General features: G+C 41.2%; 4 protein-coding genes across 5 annotated transcripts in view; 2 read left to right on the top strand and 2 right to left on the bottom strand.

The window, feature by feature from the left end:
• The window catches only part of LOC102779712 (GTPase IMAP family member 9-like), a 180,852-nt gene that overhangs the window by 116,146 nt on the left and 36,721 nt on the right, over positions 1 to 27,985 (top strand). The window lies entirely within an intron of this gene.
• Positions 135 to 10,414, top strand: LOC148101616 (GTPase IMAP family member 4-like). 2 transcript variants are annotated; one of them, XM_087846558.1, is made up of 12 exons: positions 135 to 156; positions 297 to 359; positions 684 to 752; positions 4,453 to 4,524; positions 4,977 to 5,042; positions 5,153 to 5,248; positions 5,391 to 5,462; positions 5,604 to 5,675; positions 5,832 to 5,903; positions 6,039 to 6,110; positions 9,498 to 9,563; positions 9,705 to 10,414. In XM_087846558.1, exons 1-12 carry the CDS (start codon positions 135 to 137, stop codon positions 10,412 to 10,414), a joined length of 1,452 nt encoding a protein of 483 aa, XP_087702684.1. The 2 variants fall into 2 exon arrangements, with proteins under 2 accessions (XP_087702684.1, XP_087702685.1); XM_087846559.1 differs by lacking the exons at positions 135 to 156; positions 297 to 359; positions 684 to 752; ... (5 more) ...; positions 5,832 to 5,903; positions 9,498 to 9,563 and having other exon boundaries at positions 6,071 to 6,110.
• On the bottom strand, positions 10,808 to 12,375 carry LOC148101615 (uncharacterized). The gene is made up of 5 exons (XM_087845716.1): positions 12,257 to 12,375; positions 11,844 to 12,126; positions 11,232 to 11,707; positions 11,034 to 11,053; positions 10,808 to 10,842 (listed from the first exon to the last, which is right to left on the bottom strand). Exons 1-5 carry the CDS (start codon positions 12,373 to 12,375, stop codon positions 10,808 to 10,810), a joined length of 933 nt encoding a protein of 310 aa, XP_087701842.1.
• Positions 20,082 to 26,729, bottom strand: LOC118455627 (uncharacterized). Its single transcript, XM_087845715.1, has 4 exons — positions 26,700 to 26,729; positions 26,237 to 26,400; positions 25,957 to 26,000; positions 20,082 to 20,671 (listed from the first exon to the last, which is right to left on the bottom strand). The coding sequence occupies exons 1-4, from the start codon at positions 26,727 to 26,729 to the stop codon at positions 20,082 to 20,084; spliced, it is 828 nt and encodes a 275-aa protein (XP_087701841.1).

Below are 27,985 nucleotides of genomic sequence, written 5' to 3'. Positions count from 1 at the left end.
CGTCTTTGTCTCTATTATATAAACCTGTTATGCAAATGCTGGAGGCGTGTCAGCTGTGAAGCTACAAATAATGCGTTGATCAGAAGCTTGAACACTCATATCTCTCACCTGTGTGGTTACAGCACTGAATACAAATGATGGCTTTATCTACATCAGGTAAAAATATATTTATTTTCTTTGTTTAAAGTTATTTTTTATGCAAAATTTCTATATGTGTGCATAATCACTGAAATACGTGAAACCTATTGATAAAACCTTTCAGACATGTTAAACTGAAGCTGTGAATTATGTTTTAGGTTCTGATTTGAAGATTGTAATGACTGATGAAGAGAAGAGTGCTGAGGCATCACCTACATCAGGTAAAATATATTAAATCTTCTCTGTTTATAATTGTTGTTTGAAAAATACATATAATACATAAAATGCATACACATAATCACTGATTTACATGAAGCCTGTTGATAAAACTTTTCAGATATGTTCTTTTGTTTGTTTTTTGCACTCAAATAGAGTCAAAAATAACAATAATACAGCTTTTAAAAAACAAGAACAACTACAGGAGAAATTAGGAAGACTATCAAGTCTTATAATGCCACCTTACCTATAACATTAACAGGTTAGCAGTAGAAAAAGACAAGTTACAATGCCCAATTGTTAAACTGAAGCTGTGAATTGTGTTTCAGTTCCTGGTGTGAGAACTGTGATAACTGGAAAAACTGATGAGAAGAGTGCTGAGGACTCATCTAAATCAGGTAAAAATATATTTAATCTGCTCAGTTTCTGTTAATATGTGCTCATATTCATTTAAATATATGAAACCTATCAGTGTTGGGAAGGCTACTTTTAAAATGTATTCCACTACAGATTACAGAATACATGCCCCAAAATGTATTCTGTAACGTATTCCGTCACGTTACTCAATGACAGTAACGTATTCTGAATACTTTGGATTACTTAATATATTACCATGCTGTTTACAACTACATTAGTCTACTCTTCCTGTGTGATATATTACTGTTATTGAAGGTTACTCACCATACCAATAGCAACTAGTTTTTAAAATCTTAATATAAAATGAGTAACAGTAGGGTGGACATTAGGTAAGGCTGCACTTTTTGCAGCGATCTCATATAGACAACTATTCCGCACGTATATAAAACAGGTCCGTGGCTCTGAGCCGTAGTAAAGGGACCTCTGGCTAATGCGTCGGGTTCCGTGTCGGGCTGTTACGTCCCCCCGAAGGGGTCTAGGCATGCGAATGAGGGGACCAGTAACAAATGAGTCCAGAACAGAATGAAAGGGAAACAGACAGGTGTTTTTAGTAAATAAAATAGTCTTTATTATAGATAATCTTAACATAAAGAGCCGGCAACGCCGTTTTACCAATAACACTTGGAAAAAGGGAAAAAGGTTGCAACAACAAAGAACACAACAACCAAACAAAAACTCCACACCACGAGGAGGCACTTGCAGGGGCCCACAAGCTCACCCTGTCACTAACAGCAGCTGGCTTTACTGCTGCCAAGGCCCACAAGCTCACACTACTCACGTAAAGCAGCTATACTGTTTCCACAACTCAGGCAGGATAACTACACCCCAAGAACACAAAGCAGAGACACCAGAGAACACCCCACGTGGGAACACCAGAGAAAAACCACCCTGCTTACAGCTCATCCCCAGCTTAAATGGCTTTAGAGGTGATTGCTGACTGGATTCAGGTGGCAAACGAGGCTAACCAAGAGCAGCTGTGTCCTGGGGAGAGAGGAGAGCGAGAGAAACAGAGGGGGTAGGAGTGGCAAGAGAGGAGGAGGCGGAGAAAAACACCACGCCCACACAAGGGCAGTATCAGGAGGCCCAGCTAGGGCCGTAACACGGGCTCATAGCCGAAAACTAGCTATACTTTGTTGTCTTGGTCAACTTTGCTAGCGAGAGACAGAGAGAGGTGTTGAAAGGCTGCTCCAACGAAACTTATTGTTTTGGAGGAAAACACGAACACGGTGTACAGTCAAGTCTTAATAGCTTACTTAGAACCAGTGTTGGGTAAGTTACTTTAAATTAGTGACTTGGTTCCATTACTAGTTACTTCTATCAAAAGTAACTCAGTTACTTCAAGTTACTCGTTACTTTCAAAGTAACTAGTTACTAGGGAAAGTAACTTTGGTTTTACTCAGAATTCTCTTGTTAATGTGGTGCTTCCGTAACCGGATACCCAGAAAGATTGCCAGTCTTCTAGCTTGCTTACTTGCCACAAGTGCACTGTGCCACCTACCAATAGAAAGGAAAAGATAATGTGCATATTTCCACGAGAGAAATCCCACGCCTGGACCGTCGTCGACCGCCGCCATGATTCTAGCCTACGTCACAGCGTCATGTGCGCTTTTTACATCCAACACGAAAACTGAAGTCGTGGTGCTTTCGATTGTACTCGGAAACTGGGAAATTCTGCCTTCTGAATAGGAAGATGTAGGTAACACCAGACTACAGATGAGCTGCATACAGAGCTGGACTGGGACAAAAAAATCGTCCTGGGCATTTTGACTAGAGACCGGCCCACCATTATAGGAAAAATCATAAAGCCTTTGAATGAAAACAAACACTGTTGTGACAGTGATGTACACTGTTCTGATGGTATATATGCATCAATCTATCAATCGTTTGGTGTAAAATTCAGATAATTATTTTTGAAAGCTAAACATGAAATGAGAATAAGAAAGAAAAGTATTTCTTTGTGACCCCCTCTCCCTGTTAATGCCCTAATTGGCCCCTTGGCAAAACTTTGCTAGACCCGCCCCTGCACAGTTACCAGCTGTCAGCTACATAGAAAAGGATCCTGGTGTTATTTGTCTCTCAGAAACAGTTCATAACTTCCCTTCAACTCATTCATGTCACCTAAAAGGTAAACCCGTTTCTCCATCACCTGTTCAGCTCTGATGATTCAGTAAGGACATCTCCTGGTTTCATCTTCATGTTTCCCTCTCACCACATATCCAAACCAATATCATGACCAGCAGCTTTACAGCTGTGGCTCCAGCAAACATCAGCTGATCCTAGAAAGTAATATTAAATAAATTCGAACAACAGCTGATCAAGCTTAAACGTGCTGCTGTTGTTTAGCGCGACAATCCGCTGGTTTCCTCTTTCTGGCGCAAAGTGGAGATAAACAAACAAGAGAGACGATCAGCTGATCATTGATCAGTTTCATGATTGAAGTAGAAACAGGAGAGGGAGGGGGAGATGAGAGAAGAAGAGGCAGCTGACAGAAAAGACAGAATAAATCCATCTTTATGTCTTTTTCATTGTAGCTGAAGTCCGGGACAAACTGTGTTCCTTTTCACCTCAACACGAAACGCGTAATATTTTCTCTGAATATGAGACGATTCCATTTTTCAGGGGACGGTTGGCAACTCTACTAACTAACCTTATGAACAAAATAAAGTTCATCATCAGTAACTTCATAGCACCCACCCAGCTGTATAGAAACTCCGTCATGCTAGCTAGTACCCAGTACGAAAAAGTCAGCATAACGAAAACTTGGTTTATATCTGACCCAGATAGACTGCAGGTCATAACTTCTTACCTGAAGTTCAGTTCATCTGACACTTGAACCGGCGGCCGCCTCGGGTCTCTCCTCTTGCCTCCACTTTCCCTCATCCACCTGCTGGCCTCCACTATTTGCTAATGTTACTGAATCTGTGGAAGCACCGTGATAGCCACCACACAAAGTAACGAGTAACGACCCTATCTAAATCCCAGTAACGATTAACGCGTTCCTGATTTTGGCATAATAATTGTGGTAACCATGCTCGTTACCACAATAATAACGTAGTTACTGTAATGCATTACTTAATAACGCATTAGTCCCTACACTGCTTACAACTGGGCTCGTCAGGCACTCTTTTTGGCTGCAGTGGTTATTATTATGTTTACATGTTTCCATTTCCCATTTCTGCTCAGTGACAGCTTGTACTTTTCCACTCTCATTTTTCTCCCTCCCTCGCTCACAGAAACATAACGGGAATGACAGTCCATTCTCCCTGCAGCACGGAATACACTGCCCATGAGGCTACATTCTTTAGGGCGATGCCTGTAACACTCTGCCTATTGCCTTCATATTAAATCATTTTTTAAAATATTTCTTCACGTCATTATGAGTCGCGAGATTGAGACACAGGCATTTGAGGTCTTAATGCATGTTTTGTTTGGGTTTCCACTGGCGTGGAATTACCAACAATAGAGAGGGCATAGCCTAACATATGAAACGGGAAAAGACCGCCGTGTAATCCATTTATTTCAACAAAGTAACTGTATTCTAAATACCACCTTTTACAGTTACTTATATTTTGTATTTTAAATATGTTAATGTGGTACATGTATTCTGTTAATCCCCAACACTGAAGCCTATTCAGAAAACCTTTCATACGTGTTAAACTGAAGATGCGATTTGTGGTTCAGGGTGTATTGTGAAGATTGCGATGGTTAAAGAAACTGATGAGGCAAAAAGTTCTGGGGCTACATCTAAATCAGGTAAATTATGTTTATTATGCTCTGTTTACATGTGTTAATTGTCACAGGCTGACGTTCTGAGTCCTTTTTTGTAATTTTGAAGTACTCATTTTGGTGTGGTTATTATAGGTTTGTGTGTTATTTTTATTTAGGGTTTATTGGAGGTTTAGGTTAGTGATTTATTTATTTTTATCATCTGTCTCCTTTGTTTCTGTGTTTCGTTCCTGCTCTAGTCTGTCATGTGTTTTAGGTCTTATTTTGTTTTGAAACGGGTCTTTAGTTCTGTGTTCATGTGGTTAGTTTTACACTTCCCGTGTCATTATGTTTCATTCTAGTCAGCTGTGATCAGGGGCACACACGGTCTGCCCCCGCAGATCGTGACAGTTAAAATGTGCTCATATTCCTTCACATGAAGCTTATGAATAAAAAAACCTTTCACATGCATTAAACTGAAGCTGTGAATTGTGTTTCAGATTCTGGTTTGAGGACTGTGACAGTTAATGTAACTGTTGAGGTCAAACGTGCTGTGGCTACATCAGGTAATATATATATAATCTTTATATTTTTTGTTGTATGCAAAATGTCAATATGTGTTCATAATCACTGAAATAAATGAAACTTATTGCTTCAAACCTTCAAACGTGTTAAACTGAAGGTAGGAATTGTGTTTCAGAGTCTGGTGTGAGGATTGTGATGATTAAAGAAATTGTCGAGGTGAAGAGTGCTGAGGCTTCATTTAAATCAGGTAATATATATTTAATCTACTCCTGTTTATATTTGTTTTTGTATGCAAAATGTCAATATGTGTTCATCATCACTGAAATAAATGAAACTTATTGCTTTAACCCTTCATACGTGTTAAACTGAAGCTAGGAATTGTGTTTCAGAGTCTATTGTGAGGATTGTGATGGTTAAAGAAACTGATGAGAAGAAGAGCGATGAGGCTACATTTAAATCAGGTAATATACATTTAATCTGCTCTCTTTATAATTGTTACTGTATGCACAATGTCAATATGTGTTCATAATCAATGAAAAACATGAAACTTATTGTTTAAACTTTTCATACATGCTAAACTGAAGCTAGAAATTGTGTTTCAGAGTCTGTTGTGAGGATTGTGATGGTTAAAGAAACTGATGAGGAGAAGCCTGATGAGGCTACTTTTAAAACCGGTAAAATATATTTCATGCGCACTCTTTATAATTGTTACCGTATCAAAAATGTTACTATGTGCTCATATTCATTGAAATACACAACTATGAGCACATTCAATTCAATTGATTACACCTTTTAGTCATGTTAAACTGAAGCTGTGAATTGTTTTTCAGAGTCTATTTTGAGGATTGTGATGAATAAAGACATTGATGAGAAGAATAGCGCTCAGGCTACATTTAAAACACGTAAAATAAATTTGATCTCCACTGTTCATAATTGTTATTGTATGCAAAATATATTCTCATAATCACTGAAATACATGAACCTTATTTCTAAAACCCTTCAGATGAGTTAAACTGATGCTGTGAATTATATTTCAGATTCTGATGTGAAGACTGTGACAATTAAAGAAATTGTTGAGGTGAAGAGTGCTGAGGCTTCATCTAAATCAGGTAAAATATATTTAATGTTTTGTGTTTATGTTCTCCACACTTAGCACTCAGTTCTTCTCACTTCTTTCTCCTCACTCCACACTGTCTGCCACTGGAGACGGCATGGTGATAGCAATAAGACTTATGAATGAAGAGAATGTGGACCCAAAAAGCAGACGATAGAGACAGAACTGGGAAAACACCATCCATCCATTCTTTGCCGCTTATCCTTTTTAGAGTTACTGGAGCCTGTCCCAGCTGCCATAGTGACAGAGGCAAGGTAGACAGGGCCAACATATAGAGACACACAACCATTCCACTCACATTCAAACCTGTGAGCAATTTAAAATGACCAATAACCTAACCCCACTAACTGAATGTTGTTGGACTGTGGGAGGAAGCTGGAGTACCTGAAGTACGGGGAGAACATGCAAACTACACACAGATGATGGACGTGAACTCAGAATCTTCTTGTGAAAGGCCATGAGGCACAGGTGTGGGCGACAGCACGGTTTGGCAGGACCAACTAGCACAAAGTCCTCTGGCAAAGCAGATGGCCCTCCAGAGTCCCCAGCTGACAGGTTGGTTGCATGGAAGCTGCGGGCAGCTGGACTGACACTCTTGAGCCTTCAGCTGGCAAAGGAGGTGGCTGCACGGTCTTACCTGACCTCCAGCAGAGATAGAAATGGGTACAGACATCTGTCAAACACTAGCCACTCCCACCCGATGAGTAGGTACAGGGTGATGTCCTGGCTGGCCTCACCCTGGGGACCAGCAGTAGTGCTGGGGCAGATCGGATGCCAGCCACTCCCACCCAAGGAATGGGTACAGGTGCAGGTGTAAACTGGGCCACAGCCGCCGACATCCTTTGGTGCCAGGACAGGCACCAAACAGCAGGGTGTCTGCTTTTCCCACCCAAGCAACAGTTGCAGGGACAAGCGGAGCCTCAGCCAGCCTGGGGACTGGAGCAGGGACCAGCTGAGCCCTACCCACCCTCACCAGAGGCACTGGTACAGGTGCAGGGGAAGGCCAAAGCCCCGCTGCCCTGGAAGCAGGAACAGCCCTGCCAGAGCCACCCTCACCTGGGGAACTGGTACGGGTGCAGGGGAAGGCTGGGCCGCAGCGAGGCAGAGGAGAAGGCTCAGAAAAAAAACACCAGTCTTTGTCCATTTTCCAGCATGACAAATAATCTTTAAAGTTTTTGACGTGTCTTGACTTTTTGTAAGCTTGGGAGGAGCATGAGGAAAAGAGTCTAATTCACTCACCACTGGTGGTTTTTCAGCATGCACAGAGTGACGCTAGGCAGCTGAGCCTTTAGTGCGCAGACCAGCAATGCTGAGGCTAGAGAGTGTGTGTTTGAAGAAAAGCCAAGTATTACCACTCAAAGTTGTGGAAGCTTGGGTGCTGGTGGGGCGGAGGAGCACGGCATCTTCGGGGACCCCCCAGAGCTAGACGAGTCCTGCGACAAATGCACTCGCAGTCAGGTGTGAGCCATGACTTCCAAGTCAGCTCTTCCTACAGTAATGAAAGTGCTTCCTGCTGCCACTCATACAGCTACAGTGGGGCAAAAAAGTATTTAGTCAGCCACCGATTGTGCAAGTTCCCCCACTTAAAATGATGACAGAGGTCAGTAATTTGCACCAGAGGTACACTTCAACTGTAAGAGACAGAATGTGAAAAAAAATCCATGAATTCACATGGTAGGATTTGTAAAGAATTTATTCGTAAATCAGGGTGGAAAATAAGTATTTGGTCAATAACAAAAATACAACTCAATACTTTGTAACATAACCTTTGTTGGAGATAACAGAGGTCAAACGTTTACTATAGGTCTTTACCAGGTTTGCACACACAGTAGCTGGTATTTTGGCCCATTCCTCCATGCAGATCTTCTCAAGAGCAGTGATGTTTTGGGGCTGTCGCCGAGCAACACGGACTTTCAACTCCCGCCACAGATTTTCTATGGGGTTGAGGTCTGGAGACTGGCTAGGCCACTCCAGGACTTTCAAATGCTTCTTACGGAGCCACTCCTTTGTTGCCCGGGCGGTGTGTTTTGGATCATTGTCATGTTGGAAGACCCAGCCTCGTTTCATCTTCAAAGTTCTCACTGATGGAAGGAGGTTTTGGCTCAAAATCTCACGATACTTGGCCCCATTCATTCTGTCCTTAACACGGATCAGTCGTCCTGTCCCCTTGGCAGAAAAACAGCCGCATAGCATGATGTTTCCACCCCCATGCTTCACAGTAGGTATGGTGTTCTTGGGATGCAACTCAGTATTCTTCTTCCTCCAAACACGACGAGTTGAGATTATACCAAAAAGTTCTACTTTGGTTTCATCTGACCACATGACATTCTCCCAATCCTCTGCTGTATCATCCATGTGCTCTCTGGCAAACTTCAGACGGGCCTGGACATGCACTGGCTTCAGCAGCGGAACACGTCTGGCACTGCGGGATTTGATTCCCTGCCGTTGTAGTGTGTTACTGATGGTGACCTTTGTTACTTTGGTCCCAGCTCTCTGCAGGTCATTCACCAGGTCCCCCCGTGTGGTTCTGGGATCTTTGCTCACCGTTCTCATGATCATTTTGACCCCACGGGATGAGATCTTGCGTGGAGCCCCAGATCGAGGGAGATTATCAGTGGTCTTGTATGTCTTCCATTTTCTGATGATTGCTCCCACAGTTGATTTTTTCACACCAAGCTGCTTGCCTATTGTAGATTCACTCTTCCCAGTCTGGTGCAGGTCTACAATTCAGACCCAAACTAAACTGGGGAAACTAAGCAAATACTCACCAAAACTTTAACACTAGAAAATTCCTGGAAACTCAGGAAAAACTTAGGAGAAACATGGAAGAGACTTGGAGGAAACGCAAATGCAATTCAGTTCAATTAAATTTTATTTATACAGCGCCAAATCACAACAACATTTGCCTCAAGGTGTAATGAGAACAGGTAAAGGAAGACAAAGGACCAAATACAAAAAGGATAGTGAGGGGATGGGAACCAGGAGGGAAACACAGCTGGGGCTAATCACACACAAGAGAGAGGCAGAAAGCAAAACAAAATACTCTAACACAGGACACGGGACTGTCAAAGTAAAACAGAAAATACAAAAATCAAGCACTACTAGACATAACACAAGGGACACAGGGTAGGCACAGTAACAAAACCCAAAGACTAGAAATCACAAAATCCTGACTAAGGGAGCTAGAAATACAAATGAATACATGACAAAAATAAACTAAATCAACTAGTACTCATAACTTCAAAAATACTAACATTGGGTCCCCAGACCCAGGACAATGACAGTTTAGATGTGTTAATATGTGCTCATAAAAAAAAAATCATTAAGCTTTTTGATAACACCTTTCAGACATGTTAAACTGAAGCTTTGAATTGCGTTTCAGAGTCTATTGTGAAGACTGCAATGATTAATGAAATTCATGAGGAGAAGGGCGGAGCGGCTAAATCAGGTAAAATATATTTAATCTGCTCTGTTGATGAATGTTTTTGTAAGCAAGATGCCAATATGTGCTCATAATCACTGAAATACATGAAGCCTGTTGACATAAACTTTCAGATTTGTTAAACTGAAGCTGTGAATTGTGTTTCAGGTCCTGATTTGAGGATTGTGATGATTGGAAAAACTGGTGTGGGGAAGAGTGCTGTTGGAAACACCATCCTGGGAAAAAAACATTTCAAATCTCGTCCCAGTTCAGAGTCAGAGACTAAAACCTGTGAAACAGGTGAAACACAGTTGGAGGAGAGAAACATTTATGTCATAGACACACCTGGGATCCTGGACACTGGGAAACCTGCAGAAATGATCGAAAAGGAAATTGTGAGATGTGTTGAAGTCTCCAGTCCAGGGCCTCATGTTTTTCTACTGGTGCTCCAAGTTGGTCGATTCACCACAGAGGAGAAAAACTCTGTGGAAGCCCTGCTGGAGCTGTTTGGTCCAAAGGCTCAAAATTACATGATTGTGCTGTTCACCCATGGAGATGATCTTGAAGACCAGGAAATCACCATACAGCAGTATGTACGTGGAGCCAAACCAGAGCTTAGAGAAGTCATCCAACGCTGTGGAAACAGGTTCCACGTCTTCAACAACAGAAGCAAAGACAGACAGCAGGTGGAAGATCTGATAAAGAAGATTGATGACATGGTGGCAGGACATGGCGGCACATACTACACAAATGCCATGTTTAGAGAGGTGGAAGAAAGGAAGCAGAAACAACCTGACAGGGAGAGTGAAGAATACAAGTTCCTGGGTCAACTGTTAGAGCAGATTCTACGTTTTCATTCCCGTCTTAAAAGAAAATAAAACATATTAGATGATGCAAACCTGTAGACCAATGCCTGTGGTGTTAATTTGCCCTCATTAGCTTTGACCTCTTTAAAAGTAATTAAATTAATATTAGTTAAAAATGACTTTTAAAACAGCAATCATTACAGTTTTTCTCAAATGCTAAAACACATTTCACAAACGTTTCCACCATGTTCCCCAACGTCTAAACACAACACCCTTTTCTAAAGCTACATAAACACAACCACACCTTCCCACTGCAAAACTCAAACTTTCACACCAAAAGAGCAGCTCGAAGCTTTCAAAAATGTAAACACTATACACATCATTACACACTACAGCAAAACAATTGAAAACACAATGCTCAATTTGTGAGAAGGTTCTTTGTTTCATAACTGCCAATGCATATTTTTAGAAACTATACAGTAGCGGATTGTCGTAGATCTCTGCAGAGGATTAGCCATTTAGATTTGTGAGTTTCATATGAAGAGTATAAATCTATAGAAAATCCTGCATGTACGTACACTACTGTAACACAACTCAATGCAAAAACAGAATCTATTGCACACAATAATACTCTTGAAAACATGATCAGGGTGTGAAGTTTTTTTATTTACGTTATTCACACCACACACACCACAATCACTGTGTGGCATCATGTTGCTGAGCTGCATTGGGCCACATCACCTCATCCACATCGCAGGCTATATTGTCTCTTGCCAGGCACCGCGGGAAAAACGCCCTGGAATGGCAAATCCATCCTTGGAAGGCCTCCGCTGGGATGTCAACACAGGCCAGCTCCATTGCCCTTAGGAGGTTCTCTCTTGTGTATGGTTGTCTGTCATAAACCTTCCATCTCCACGATGAGAAGAACTCCTCTATAGGGTTCAGGAAAGGGGAGTAGGGTGGCAGACAGACGTTTAAAAAGTGGTCACTGTTGGTGGTGAACCACTCTCTGATTTGGTTTGTTCTGTGGAAGCGGACATTGTCCCAAATGATGACATAAATGTGATGTGTGGGCCCAGGATGGTGTTGTTGGCGGTCCAGGAGGACGTCTTTTAGCTCCTGTAGGAAGGTGAGGAGACGTTGGGTGTTGTAAGACCCAAAGACAGCATGCCGGTGGACAAGCCCCTCCGAACCCATGGCAGCACAAAGGGTAATATTACCCCCCCGTTGGCCAGGGGCCTCAGTGACGGCTCTTTGGCCAATGATGTTACGGCCTCTTTGCCTTCGTTTCTGCAGGTTGAAGCCAGCCTCATCCAGGAAGATGTACTCATGAGGTTTGGCCATCGTGTCCAATTGTAATATCCTCTGTAAAAATGTGAAAGTGCACAGGTGTTCAGAACAATGGTCAATCAGGTAGCACAGTATTGTCCAGAAGTAATGTAGGCCACTGAGCAACACAGTATGTCCACTAACTGTACTGTGAACATGGATGTATACTTACTTGCACATACTCGTAATGTAGGTCTTCATGTCGCGCAGAGTTGCGCTCAAAGGGAACCCCATAGACCTGTTTCATCCGCGTCTTTTGGCGCCGGAGAACTCGGTCTATTGTGGCCAAGCTGACATCGTCAATGCTCTCAAAGTTGACATTATCGGCAATGACTTTGTCTCTGACCTCCCGGAGTCTGATGAGGTTGTTCCCACGAACCATATCCACAATGAGGGTTTCTTGTGCCGCTGTAAATACGGCAACCCTCCCACCTCTATGTGGCATTCTTTCAACTCTAAAGAAAGAAACATGTGTTGTCAATTGACATGTGTTACAATACAGTCTCAATTGATTTCAAACCAATAGACTACTTTCACAGGTTTGTAAAACTGTATTGTGACAAAGAAAGCAATAGAGTACAATACCTGTTGTGTTGTCTGAATGCCCTGATAATGGTGGCCACGGTGAACCTACTCAGGTTTGGACGGACTCTTAGTCCTGCTTCAGCCATTGTCATGCCATGGTCAATGACTGTTGCTCGCATCTGGTCCGTAATGATGGTGCAAGGTTGCCTTGCTCTCCCTCATGGACCTCCTCCTCTTCCTCGTTGGCCTGCTCCTCTTCCTCCTCTCATTGAACTCCTCTTCCTCGTTGGCCAGCTCTTCTCCCTCCTCTGCATCGAATTCCTCTTCCCCTGACTCTGCCTTCATCCATTGTGTTTGTTTGGGATCTTCATCATACTGTGCACTCTGAACTTGCTTTTATACATGTGGTCACAGCATTAGCAACATGTGTCTTCAATTTTGAGTCATTGTGTGTAATGAATGACACCAGGTGTGTTTATTGTGTTCAAATATTGCTGACTGTGGCAAGCATGTTGCATCACATGAGCTTTCATTTGAGAATATGAGCAGAGTTCTTTTGCAACTTGTGTTTTAGCAAGGAAAGATGTGTTTAGATTTATGACAACGGAAGATTGTGTTCTGTGAATTGTGTCTTCATGTGACATGTGTTTATGATATTGGTAAATGATGGCTAGATTTAGTAAATGTGTTTAGACAACTGGTCATTTGGTTTAGCGGATTGGCTTTTGTGTTTTAGCATTTGAGAAAAACTGTAATCAAGCTGTGATGTGCTACAAATACTATACTACAAAAAGTATAATAAAATCTATATGTAATCAGTGTAGTTGGATAGTTAAGGTTTTAACTTAATTTCATGTTGTTTAATGTAATTTATTGATAAATAGAAGCTTTAAACTAATGCTGATTTGTCAAAAAAAATAGGTTTAAAGAGCCAAAAGTGTATTGTATTTTATGTGTGTCTTTTTATTAAAATCCAATTTTTTCTTTAAATCTTTAAACATATTCCTACCATTACATAATTTTTCAATGTGGTTTATGAATAGCAAAATAATAATAAATATCATCATAATCTTGCCTTTTGAGATTAAGACTTCTAGTATTACAGAAATATAGCTTTTAGAAAAAAGATGGAGTGGATGTGAATAAACCTTTTAAATTTATGCTGTGCATGAGGGCCTTGGAGAGCCACTAGGTTGGGCCAAGATATGTGATGCAATACTGTTGATATATTGCCAGTAATCTTAATGCACAGGACACTTTGGGACAGTTTTTCATAATTGCTGGGACAAATTTCCAAAGCTTTTGACTCTTGTCTCAGAACTAATCACAAACACAATTTTCAAGTTAAAAAAACAAACACACTAAACACGCTAGAATACATAGTCAACTCCCCTGTATAATATACACTGACCTTTGTCTTTTACCATTTCACAAATGCTACTTCTACCTTTAAATAGTATAATTGTAAAAGGACAGTTGCCTCCTTTACAATACACACTCAACAACGATTCAACCTCCAACCTCCTCAATCTGTACACTCCTTGTCGTAAGATCATCAGGTCAATTACTCCTGGCCCAACCTAAGTTTAGACTGAAGACCAGAGGCAATCGTGCCTTTGCTTCAGCTGCACACAACCTTTGGAATAGCCTCCCAGCTTCTATTCGAGCCTTGGACTCTATCCAGTCCTTTAAATCAAGATTAAAAGCATATCTATTTGACTTGGCTTTTCCGACCAGTTAATACCCTTTTAAACTTTTTAAATTTTAAACTTTTAAATCTTTTATTGAATGTATTATTTTATTATTTATTTTACTGCTGTTTTTGTCTTCTTAGCCAATTTTGTATTTATCTAACTCTTCTGGTTTGTTAGTGCCTCTATCCTGTCTGTGCTAGTGCCCGATTTGTACCCTGTTATTGACTTATGTTGATTCTCCATATTACTGTGAACTTTGGTGTGCCTTTGGGTTTTTAAATGTGCTATATAAATAAAACTGTATTGTATTGTATTGTATAGTAATGTTTAGTGGGAAGAGTGTGTTTGGGAAGGATCACCGCACCTTCAATTGGATGTTCACCGATGTGGAAATCACGTTTTGTGGGAACTGTTTTTGTACCTTGTTTTTCACTGTAAATAAATTCACTGTCACTATTAAGGAAGCCTTGTGACTGGGTCCTGACTCTCCAGCAAACAGCATATCTGACACCAACATGACTAAATTGTTTTCACTAAACTTCTTCCTTTCTAGTTCTACAACATTCCTTTAAGGAATTCGTGACAGTATTTAATGTTTGTGTTTCATTATTGTGCTTCAACACAAGAATCATTGAAAACATTTTCAGTGGAAACTGAGCTGTCTTACTGGTTTTTCCATGCCACTATCCAACTTTCTGTCATGTTTGTTAACCAAGAGCAACACCATTGTTTCTTTCTGAAAACCTGTGGCCTCTAATGACCTTATTGTGGTGCACCTGCAAGGGCAGGATGGTTCTGTGGATTCAGGGGCTGTATCCCAATTCAGAGTCTGCAGACTTAAAGGCCGCATTTTAAGGCCGATTACAGTGACGCAACGAAGGTTGTCCCAATTTAAAGGCTGCTCGAAATGCGGCCCTCGAATGCATCCTTCATTTCCATGAATTTTAAGGATGGGTCAGTGTAGACTTCGTGGCCCAACATATCCCAGACTTCATAGCGCGGCGGTGGGTGTGGATAATTTTGCCGAAAAAAATGACTGAAGCAGTGCGGCTGAAGAGTAAACTTTTAAAAGTAAGTACTGGATATTATGTCACTTATTCATGTGCAAGTGTTTAATAATGAACAAATAAAGAACATAACATTACCGTTGGCCACATGTCGGCAAAGTTACTGGTTCATACGGTTCCCCTCTCTGCTCCCTGCCTAAGAAGCGCTATAGGAAGCGGGGCAAACGGAGTGGGTTTCGGGTTCGCTTTAAGGCTTACCTTACAACTACACATGTTTCTTTTCCAGCTATTTATTAATGAGTGACTTATGTATATATATATATATATATATATATATATATATAAACAAACACCCAGCACGCCCCTGCGGGCGGTTTATCCTTCAAGCTCGGGTCCTCTACCAGAGGCCTGGGAGCTTGAGGGTCCTGCGCAGTATCTTAGCTGTTCCCAGGACTGCGCTCTTCTGGACAGAGATCTCCGATGTTATTCCCGGGATCTGCTGGAGCCACTCGCCTAGCTTGGGAGTCACCGCACCTAGTGCTCCGATTACCACGGGGACCACCGTCACCTTCACCCTCCACATCCTCTCGAGCTCTTCTCTGAGCCCTTGGTATTTCTCCAGCTATATATATATATATATATATATATATATATATATATATATATTTGTACTATTCTTAGTTAGCGTATTGTCTGTCTTGTTAATGTTGGTTTATGTGGGTTTATAATGGAGCACTGTAACAAAAAAACAATTTCCCCCAGGGATCAATAAAGTATTCTGATTCTGATTCTGATTAAAATAGTTCCCAGCAGACTGTTCACAAAGCTCAGGGATCTGGGACTCAACAGCCGTCTGTGTGCATGGGTGTTGGACTTCCTCACTGGCAGAACTCAGGTGGTTAGGTTAGGTAGATGCGTCTCTAACAGCTAGAGATGGACCGATCCAGTAATTTGGGTCGGTATCGGTCCGATACTGACCCAAATTACTGGATCGGATATCGGCGAGAAATAAAAAATGTAATGCGATCCATTAAATATCAAAAAAGCACCTCACAAAACTTGCTACACGATTCATAACCGTAGCACGTTGCAGCAGTATGCATCACGTGATAGAGCGGCTGTGTGTATTTGCAGTGTCGCTACCAAACCAGCATTTCATCTCAGAGAAAGTTATCCCAGAGAGAAGTAAAGCAAGTGTGTAAGTTCATCTCTGAATGTTTGTAAAGCATTCCCACGTTAAGCTTAACAACCGATATATGGAGCGACTGCCCCTCTCTCTCTCTCTCTCTCTCTCCTGCTGCTACTTCAATCGTGAAACTGCTTAATGATCAGCTGATCGGCTTTTCTGTCGTGAGTCCGTCTCTCTTCTTAGTTTTTGGCCCACTTTGCACCAGAAAGAGGAAACCAGCGGCTGAACAACAGCAGCACTATTAAGCTTGATAAGCTGTTGTTAGAATTTATTTAATATTACTTTCTACACCAGGATCTTTTTCTACGTAGCTGACGGCTGTAACTGTGCAGGAGCGGATCTAGCAAAGTTTAGCCAGGGGGGCCGATCAGGGAAAAGGGGGCACAAAGACATACTTTTCTTTCTTATTCTCATTTAAAATGTCTAGCTTTTAATGAATAATTATCCGAATCTTACACCCAGTACTGTATATAGTAACTGTTAAGTCTAATCTCCAAAAGTTGATTCTGTGCATCTGGACGTAGCGCTTTCTGGGAGAAACGTTTCGTCACTCATCCAAGTGACTTCTTCAGTCTCAGCTGACTGCAGGTTTCCCCCAATCTTATAAACAGTACATTTGCATAATGACTGAAACCAGCCCACTGAAGGAACAATGGGCTGGGAGGTCAGTTCCTTCATCATATTTATGCAAATTCTCATGACCATTGATCAGCAACAACTAATCAAAGCCCACTGATCAAAGGCCACTGATTAATGGCCATGAGTACCATTCACAGAGAGTTGGGGAATGGCTGCAATCACAGCATTGTAAGATGGTGAAAGATATACCCTTAGGCCCCCTCCTTGATTCAGAGATGGTCTTTCCCTTTTCACGTAAATGGCCTCCTTGACTCTGCACTCAAACCAGCGTTCCTCCCTGTCCAGGATGTTACATCCTCGTCATTGAAAGAGTGTCCACTGACCTGTAGGTGTAAATAGACTGCAGAGTCCTGGCCTGATGAGGTAGCTCTTCTGTGTTGTGCCCTCCGCTTCGCCAGAGGTTGTTTGGTTTCCTTGATGTATAAATGCTGGCAATCTTCCTGGCACTTAACAGCATACACTATGTTACTCTGTTTATGTTGGGGGACCCGATCCTTGGGGTGGTCCAATTTTTGGCGCAGCGTGTTTTGGGGTTTTAAAGCCACAGAGACACGGTGTTTAGAAAAAATGCGTCTCAACTGCTTCGATGCTCCTGACACATGGGATCACTACATGTTTTCGCTTAGGCAGTGGTTGTCCTTCTCTCCTGAATCGACTGGAGCGTTCTTTTGGCGCCTTCCCAGCTGGGAAAAGCAACATTTACTCAGGGCCTTCTTGATGTGATGTTCTTCTGCTTCCCTGGCCGCTGTGTCTGTGGGGATCGTGTTCGCTCTGTGTAGTAGCGTCCTGCTGACACCCAATTTGTGCTCCAGTGGGTTATGAGAGTCAAACCTTAAATACTGATCCATATGTGTAGGTTTACAGTACACATCAGATTTTAGATGTCGCCCATTACTGATGGAAATCTCACAGTCTAAGAAGGCTTTGATCAGTGGTCAAAGTGATTGTGTTTGATCAAACACAATAACTTCAGTTTTGCCTGAATTACATCTTAAGAAGTTTAGGGAAATCCAAGATTTAATGTCTTCTAGACATGCTAGAAGTGGTTTAATAGAGAAGGCATCTTTCTGCTTTCCCAAACTTATAGCCAAGCATCTCACTGATCACTGCTGTCATATTGTAGATAAGCTGGTTAGTCTTGGAACTGGTGGTGGTAGGTATCATCCTTAGTGCTGCATTCACATCATCTAGCACAGTGTTTCCTAAACTTTTGGAGCCCTGGCAGATATTTCACATCACAAAAATCACATGTCACACCACCAAAGATGTCAAAAAAAAGTATACTGATAATTTTCCCACGCACCAGGCATAGCACAATTGGCTCGGTTTGTCCTCAGTATACCTTTTTTGCTTTCCCCTGACCACTAAATTTCTTCTTTATCTTCTTCTCTTTTACTGCCCTCTAGTGGAAGAGAATGTAATTGTTCTGCCTGTTACTCATGCCGGTTGATAAGAGTACTAATTAGGTGTAACTAGATAGTCTTCCACGGCACACCTGATCTTTTCTCACGGCACACCTATGTGCTGTGGCAGAGTGGTTGGGAAACACTGATCTAGCAGATCTTCTGAGGGTACTTCACATAGTCTTGGTAATCAGCTACAGATGATCCAGGTTTCAAGTTTTGCCATGACTCTGTCTTGCCAATATCTAGCTGTGAGAGCAGTCCCTTCTTCCAAATTTTGGAACACTAAGCTACTAGTTGTTTCACCGTCAATGTGGATGTTCAGTATCGAAGATTCCATAGATCCCTCATCCTATTCGCGTAACCCCTTCCACTGGGTATACTTGCATAGTACCATTGCCAGTAGCGGAGTGGCTGTAGCTCAGGTGGCAGAGCAGGTCAGCCACTAATCAAGAAGGTCGTGGTTCAATCCCAGGCTGCCTCCTGGCTGCATGCCACGGGGTTAGTACCTTGGGCAAGATACTAACCCCATGTTTGCCTACTGGTGGTGGTCAGAGGGCCCGGTGGCGCCAGTGTCCGGCAGCCTCGCCTCTGTCAGTGCGCCCCAGGGCAGCTGTGGCTACAATATAGCTGCCATCACCATTGTGTGAATGACTGAATGTAGCGTAAAGAGCTTTGGGGTCCTTAGGGACTGAGTATAGCGCTATACAAATGCAGGCCATTTACCATTTTTGATATGGGCAACACGGGCGGTTGCCCGGGGCGGCATCACGGGCATCGGCAAAAAAAAAAAAAAAAAAAATTACTCGTACTCATGCTGCCCCAACATCATGCCAGCGCATATCGGGAATGTCGTAGGCACCGATCGGTTTTCTATCGCCCATTTTCTGGGAGTAAGGGTGCCCTCCGTTTGCAGAGGGCGAAAATTCTATAAGCGAAAAGTGAGCGCGAGAGCCCTCGGTACTCCTGCTCACTGCTGAAGTCAAAGTAAACTTTATTGTCATCTCCGCTATATAGGTACAGTATATAGAGACACGAGATGACGAGGCTCCTGTTACAGCAGTGCAAGTAAACAAACTATAAATATAAGAAGAGTAAGACAATAAATATACACTTTAGGACTACGGGTACAGGATACAGGTAAGCAGATAAACAGGCAAGGACCGCCACTGACCATTGCAACCCCATTGTGGTTCTCTTGCCCACTGATGCCTTCTTGTTTCAGTAGTTCACTTCTCAACAGGGTGCCTGATGTTGATATATATACACACCACAATATGTGCCACACATGTAAGAATCTTTTTTTAGTTATAAGGCTTTTGTTACATTTTCCACCAATAAATCATTGAGTCGATTTTAAAGACCATGGTTGGTTTAAAGCAAATTTTAATGGATTGATAACATGACACCACTCTACACCCTTACAAAGGTTTGTCAGAATATATTAAAAAATGTTTGAATGACACATGCAAACAATACCAAAAACACAACCTCCATGATAGAGATAACAAATGTGTTTTGTGGATACAATTTACAAAGATGACGTTCTTCTAGTACTTTTTTCACACCTTGGCTCATGTGATTAGGTAGAGGATCATCAGGGGGTCCTTTTGTCCCTCTTTGGGGGGAAACTCCCACTGGGTTTAAAATCTGGGACTCTCCACCATTTGACCCTTAGAACTGAAGAAGCTTCTTGGATGAGAGGTGAAACATCTTCAAAGCGACTTAAAGAAGTCCAGATGCTTTTCTTTCCAAGCTCCTTAGACTACGATGACCTGGATGACTGAGAACCTTCACAGACTTCTAGCACTTTTCTTTTTTTTTATCAAAAATTTGAAAATTAAAAATCTTGGCAAAAATGCAATTTGTATATGATTTTGAATACTTTCATTATAATTATCAAAGCTTTGCTTTTTATATTTATACACATAAAAGTGGCAACTAAGACCTTTTTTAATCTATCTTTGCTGTTTTCTTTAACACCGTGCTCACTGTGTTCATTAGCTTTTCCACCTGGTCTGAACCTGAGCTGCGGTTCTCAAAAACAACACACCTGTTGTCGCACTTTTCAATGATTTCCTTCAGACCAGGTTGACAGGAATGAAGAAAATCCTCCAGGGTCATTTCTTCCTCCTCCAGGTCGTCTCCTCGGGTGAACAGGATGACAGTTTGTTCTTTCACTTTGGTCCCAAAAGTGTTTTCTAACTTTTTCAGTATGTCTCTCTCACCATCTGTAAATCTGCTCACATGCATCACAAGTACAAACACACAGAGTTCTGACTCACAGAGCTCTTTGCACCTTTTTACATGTTTGTCCCGAACTGATGGTTCAGTGTCATCATCAAACATATCTGGAGTATCAATCACACGCACATGTAAGTCATTTATCTCAGTTTCTTCCACCTGACACTCTGTGGTGACTGGATTTGAACTGGGTTTAGAAACAAAGTGCTTCCTTCCAAGGATGGTGTTTCCACTGGCACTCTTTCCAGTCCCGGCCAATCCCAGAAGAACGACGTTCACTGTGGTGTAAGTATGATTTCCTGAAATGACGAAGACCAAGCGCAAATTAAGCGAAATTTCAAACAGTTAATTTCTTTAAGTCAAAACAACCGCTGTTCTGGGTTTTTTATGGGTTCTAAAAAGTGTTACCATATATTTGCTCTTCAATCCAGTTTAAATCTTTTCACTTTTACTGCCAAAACTGTTCCGCACACAATAATAGGATACATGATAGTTAACTCAATAGCTGTAGCACAAGCTGAAAAACACACAATTACACAAATCCTTTATGTGTAGTTCATGGAAAGGTTAATTGTGGTTCAAACATGCTAGTGCATTCTTTGTCTGTATGTTGAGTTTTTCAGACTCACTACTACATGTTGTAGCTGAATGTGAAAAAACAAGTAATACTACTCTTGTTTATGTTTGTGCTGTTTTTTCTTCTTCTTTAGACCTACAGCTCTGATTCAGAGACAACAGAAGTAATAAGACGAGATAGAACATTTAGGTAATAAAATCACACTTTCAAATTACCTTTAAGCTTTCCACTACAGACATTGTCTGTACTTATACAGTGGTTTGCAAACGTATTTGGCCCCCTTTAAATTCTCCACAGTACACCCACAAACATGAGTCAATTTTATTGGAATTCCACGTGAAAGACCAACACAAAGTGGTGAACATGTATTGTGAGAAGTGGAACGAAAATCATACATGATTCCAAACATTTTTTACAAATTAATGACTGAAAAGTGGGCTGTGCATAATTATTCAGCCCCCTGAGTCAATACTTTGTAGAACCTCTTTTTGCTGCTACAGCTGCCAGTCTTTTAGGGTCTGTCTCTACCAAATTTGCACATCTAGAGACTGAAATCTTTGCCCATTCTTCTTTGCAAAACAGCTCCAGCTCAGTCAGATTAGATGGACAGCGTTTGTGAACAATTTTCAGATCTTGCCACAGAGTCTCAATTGGATTTAGATCTGGACTTTGACTGGGCCATCCTAACACATGGATATGTTTTGTTTTAAACCATCCCATTGTTTCCCTGGCTTTATGTTTAGGGTCGTTGTCCTGCTGGAAGGTGAACCTCCGCCCCAGTCTCAAGTGTTTTGCAGACTCCAAGAGGTTTTCTTCCAAGATTGCTCTGTATTTGGCTCCATCCATCTTCCCATCAACTCTGACCAGCTTCCCTGTCCCTGCTGAAGAGAAGCACCCCCAGAGCATGATGCTGCCACCACCATATTTGACAGTGGGGATGGTGTTTTCAGAGTAATGTGCAGTGTTAGTTTTCCACACACAGCGTTTTGCATTTTGGCCAAAAAGTTCCATTTTGGTCTCATCTGACCAGAGCACCTTCTTCCACATGTTTGCTGTGTCCCCCACATGGCTTGTGGCAAACTGCAAACGGGACTTCTTCTGGTTTTCTGTTAACAATGGCTTTCTTCTTGCCACTCTTCCATAAAGGCCAACTTTGTGCAGTGCACGACTAATAGTTGTCCTATGGACAGATTCCCCCACCTGAGCTGTAGATCTCTGCAGCTCGTCCAGAGTCACCATGGGCCTCTTGGCTGCATTTCTGATCAGCGCTTTCCTTGTTCGGCCTGTGAGTTTAGGTGGACGGCCTTGTCTTGGAAAGTTTACAGTTGTGCCATACTCCTTCCATTTCTGAATGTGCTTGAGGCTTCTGAGTTAACTTCAATAATTACTTCCTCCAAACCATCAACGTGTCTTTTAGACCCCATTCCTACAAAACTGCTCAAAGAAGTCCTGCCATTGATTAATTCTTCGATCTTATATATGATCAACCTATCTCTAATAATCGGCTATGTACCACAGGCCTTCAAGGTGGCTGCAGTTAAACCTTTACTCAAAAAGCCATCTCTAGACCCAGCAGTCTTAGCTAATTATAGGCCAATCTCCAACCTTCCTTTCATATCAAAAATCCTTGAAAAAGTAGTTGTCAAACAGCTAACAGATCATCTGCAGAGGAATGGTTTATTTGAAGAGTTTCAGTCAGGTTTCAGAGTTCATCACAGCACAGAAACAGCTTTAGTGAAGGTTACAAATGATCTTCTTATGGCCTCTGACAGTGGACTCATCTCTGTGCTTGTCCTTCTTGACCTTAGTGCAGCATTCGATACTGTTGACCATAATATCCTATTAGAGCGATTAGAACATGCTGTGGGTATTACAGGTATTGCACTGCAGTGGCTTGTATCATATCTATCTAATAGACTCCAGTTTGTGCATGTAAATGGAGAGTCCTCTTCACACACTGAGGTTAATTATGGAGTTCCACAGGGTTCAGTGCTAGGACCAATTCTGTTTACATTATACATGCTTCCCCTAGGCAGCATCATTAGAAGACATAGCATACATTTTCACTGCTATGCAGATGACACCCAGCTCAATCTGTCCATGAAGCCAGATAACACACACCAATTAGTTAAACTGCAGGAATGCCTTAAAGACATAAAGACTTGGATGGCCACTAACTTTCTGCTTCTTAACTCAGATAAAACTGAGGTCATTGTACTCGGCGCTGAAAAGCTTAGAAATATGGTATCTAACCAGATTCTTACTCTGGATGGCATTACCTTGGCCTCCAGTAACACTGTGAGGAACCTTGGAGTCATTTTTGACCAGGATATGTCCTTCAACGCACATATTAAACAAATATGTAAGACTGCGTTCTTCCATTTGCGCAACATCTCTAAAATTAGAAATATCCTGTCTCAGAGTGACGCTGAAAAACTAGTTCATGCATTTATTACTTCCAGGCTGGACTACTGCAATTCATTATTATCAGGATGTCCAAAAAACTCACTGAAAAGCCTTCAGTTAATCCAAAATGCTGCAGCAAGAGTACTGACAGGGACTAGAAAGAGAGAGCATATTTCTCCTGTTTTGGCTTCCCTTCATTGGCTTCCTGTTAAATCCAGAATTGAATTCAAAATCCTGCTCCTCACATACAAGGTCTTAAATAATCAGGCCCCATCTTATCTTAATGACCTTGTAGTACCATATCACCCTATTAGAGCACTTCGCTCCCGCTCTGCAGGCCTACTTGTTGTTCCTAGAGTATTTAAAAGTAGAATGGGAGGGAGAGCCTTCAGTTTTCAGGCCCCTCTTCTGTGGAACCAGCTTCCAGTTTGGATTCGGGAGACAGACACTATCTCTACTTTTAAGATTAGGCTTAAAACTTTCCTTTTTGCTAAGGCATATAGTTAGGGCTGGACCAGGTGACCCTGAATCCTCCCTTAGTTATGCTGCAATAGATGTAGGCTGCCGGGGGATTCCCATGATGCATTGAGTTTTTCCTTTCCAGTCACCTTTCTCACTCACTATGTGTTAATAGACCTCTCTGTATTGAATCGTATCTGTTATTAATCTCTGTCTCTCTTCCACAGCATGTCTTTCATCCTGTCTTCCTTCTCTCACCCCAACCGGTCGCAGCAGATGGCCGCCCCTCCCTGAGCCTGGTTCTGCCGGAGGTTTCTTCCTGTTAAAAGGGAGTTTTTCCTTCCCACTGTCGCCAAAGTGCTTGCTCATAGGGGGTCATATGATTGTTGGGTTTTTCTCTGTATCTATGAAGCGCCTTGAGGCGACTTTTGTTGTGATTTGGCGCTATATAAATAAAATTGAATTGAATTGAATTGAATTGAATTGAACAGTGCTCTGTGGGATGTTCAAGGCTTGGGAAATCTTTTTGTAGCCTAAGCCTGCTTTAAATTTCTCAATAACTTTATCCCTGACCTGTCTGGTGTGTTCTTTGGACTTCATGTTGTTGTTGCTCCCAATATTCTCTTAGACAACCTCTGAGGCCGTCACAGAGCAGCTGTATTTGTACTGACATTAGATTACACACAGGTGCCCTCTATTTAGTCATTAGCACTCATCAGGCAATGTCTATGGGCAACTGACTGCACTCAGACCAAAGGGGGCTGAATAATTACGCACACCCCACTTTGCAGTTATTTATTTGTAAAAAATGTTTGGAATCATGTATGATTTTCGTTCCACTTCTCACGTGTACACCACTTTGTGTTGGTCTTTCACGTGGAATTCCAATAAAATTGATTCATGATTGTAATGTGACAAAAGGTGGTTTAAGGGGGCCGAATACTTTTGCAAGCCACTGTACATGTGTGTTTACACTACATAGTATCTGTATTGGTTGAATATCCTCAAGAACTCTTTCTCTGTAAAAAAAAATAGTATCAAATGGACATCAATGCTTGCAATATTATTAATTCCCAACGCATAACATACCGGCGACTTGTAACAGCCCGAAGCGTGTCATAGTAATGCGAAAGGTAACCTTCTGCGTTACTATGAGATGGTCCGGATTGTTAACTGAAGGGCAGAGAACCTGCTTCGCTTTTTTATTTGCTTCGCAGCTTGCTATTGCAACCCTGTCCCTGTCAATTGGTGCCTTTAATGACAGTTACTAGAGCTTTTTTCAAAGACTCTTCATTGCCCAAAATGATGATGGAAATCTTATCTTTAAAAACAGATAAAAAAACAATACAAATAATTAACAATTTTAACGAATAACATATTTATTCATATTTTTTCCAATGTTTTTGGTTGTTTCTCATTTCTTCTGAAGGTTTCTCAGTTTTCACGCTCTGATATTTTGTCTGCTCCTGCACAACATCAGGTGAAGACGTGCCCTCTATGACCACACGCAGACGCACACACACACGTAAGATGTCAAACTGTCCTTGTGAAGTCATTTGTACCGTTACCACCTGTTGAATATTTTCTTCAAATTCTATTTCCAAAGACTCTCAATATCCCGTTACACCAATCAAAATTTCTCCAGTGGAAACATTTAGTATTCCTACGTGATAGTCTAAATTCTTAAAGCTTTTGATATAATTACTTTCAATTCAACTCAGTTCAGTTCAATCTTATTTATATAGCAACAAATCACATATGTTGCCTCAATAAGTTTTATTTTGTAAGGTAAAAATCCAACAACAATACAAAAAAAGAGAGAAAATCCCCCAAATCATATGATGCCCTATTAACAATCACTTTGGCAACAGTGGGAATGAAAAACTCCCTTTTAACAGGAAGAAACCTTTCATATATCTATTTACCCTTTGATAAAAACAAATGTTAACTTGCTAATTTAAAATATCCAAATCACAGATTTTGTTAATTTTCCATTTCATCTCTTTGTTCCTCTTTGAATGAAATGATTATCCTTAACTCCACACACACACACACACACACACACACACACACACACACACACAGTCCTAGCTAATAATCTAATAATATAGTTATAAACTGTTGTAGAAGTTTGTAGCTTACCTTTAGTGTCTGTTTGATTTTGTGACTCAGGGTTTTCAGCAGATCTACAATGTAAGATTTGAGCCTTATTAACTGATCCAAAACCTGTGTGTGTGTATTCAGGTTATCATTGATGTGATAAAAATGATCAATGAATTGCTCTGAAAAACTGCAACAGAAAGGTTAAACTGACAAAGAATTGTACATGTATGAATGTACAGCATTAAGTAAAATTTGTCTTTAATATTCCTTTGATACAAAGTTCACTCCTGAATCCACAATTCTCCTTTTTCACTGTTACCTGTTGTTCTTTTGTTCTAATTGTTTGTCTTCTGGCAGTTTGTTCTCTGTGTTTGAGTCTTGAACCTCGGTGCAGGAATCAACCTGCTGTTCTGGTTGTTTTTGGTTGTTTGTCGTTTCTTCTGAAGGTTTCTCAGTTTTCTCGCTCTGATATTTTGTCTGGTCCTGTCCAACATCAGGTGAAGACGTGCCCTCTATGATCACACACACACACACACACACACACACACACACACACACACACACACACACACACACACACACAAATACCCTTAGTTAAAGAATTTTGTATTCTCTCTTGATTCTCTATAAGGTAATCAATTATCACGACTTACAGACTGACAGACAGGCAGACACACACACACTCACAAACAGCCAGCGGCAGCTAATCTGCCATCCTTCTCCTGTCAAAAATTAGAAATTTATCCACAATGTGCATATTCAAACAGCAAGCCACAAGATACTGGTTTCTCAGCTTGACAAGCTCCAGCCATTGTTAATGGGACATAGACACACCCATTAGTATGCCTAACCTTCTAATCCAGTTTATGATTTCATGTTTATTAACATCAAAAACACATCAACAGTGACATTATCTGTACCAGGTCATATCTTTGATGTGCCTTGGCCAGTGTTGGTCAAGTTACTTGAAAAAAGTAATCAGTAACTAATTACTGATTACTTCCCCCCAAAAGTAATCCCGTTACTTTACTGATTACTTATTTTCTACAGTAATTAATTACTTAGTTACTTAGTTACTTTTTAAAAACACGATTTACAACCTGAATAGGTGATAAAGTGATAGATCTTTCAGCCCAATTCTACTTTTTCTACATAATCATCATACAAAATGTAATCAAATGGAAAAGTCTCTTTTTAAAACTTGTTTTATTAGTTTTAATCTTTTAACTTTATGCATCAAGCAAAAATGTAATTATATGCAACATTCTCTGACTGGAAGAAATTTGTTTAACATTTAAACCTATTTTCTGCACATTCCAGCACATAAAATAAAATATTTTTTTTGTGTGTTTACACTCAGTCTTTCAAATAGATGCAAGTAAAACACAGCAGAAAATAAATAAAGTCAAAGACTAGCGGTCCTGTTGCTCTATTTTCACCTGTAAAGCAGGAGTGGGGTAGGCGGAGGTTTACCCTGGTGCAGGTGTGCAGCGGTCAGTGGAAGAATCCGCGAGTTTCTCTGTGAGTTTCCCATTACGTCGTAGCTACTCGGTGCTTGTTTGGAAGTTTAGGGGTTTTTTCGCTGTAAAAAGAAGTTTTCTTCCCACGCACAGCGGACACTAATGTTTTTGTCACTTTTTATGGAATCAAACTCAAAGTAAGGTCAGTACTTCCACGCTTTAAACGCTGCACGCTCATACTCTCTCCGCACTCGATATATGATCCATTGTTGATCTGCACACAGCTGTTGTCACGAACGTCGCACTCGCTTACGTCACTGTCATGAGACATTCTCGCAAAAAATCACGGTTTTAGTAACGCAGTAACGCAGCGTTCCTACGGGAAAGTAACAGAAATCTAATTACCGTTTTTGCAATAGTAATCCCTTACTTTACTCGCCATCTCTCGCCTTGGCATCAAACAATTTGAAAACAGACGATTATCTTACCTTTTCTCTTTGTTTGCTTTTTGGACTCAGGAGTTGCACAACTACAATAAAAGAGTTGAACCTCATTAATGGATCCAGAAACTGTTTGCTTTTATGTAATTATGTAATAATAATATCATA

This window comes from Neolamprologus brichardi, chromosome 9, assembly GCF_056152115.1.
Source record: "Neolamprologus brichardi isolate AB-2024 chromosome 9, ASM5615211v1, whole genome shotgun sequence".
Classification (NCBI taxonomy): Eukaryota; Metazoa; Chordata; class Actinopteri; order Cichliformes; family Cichlidae; genus Neolamprologus; species Neolamprologus brichardi.
This window is presented reverse-complemented; position numbering and strand designations above follow the sequence as displayed.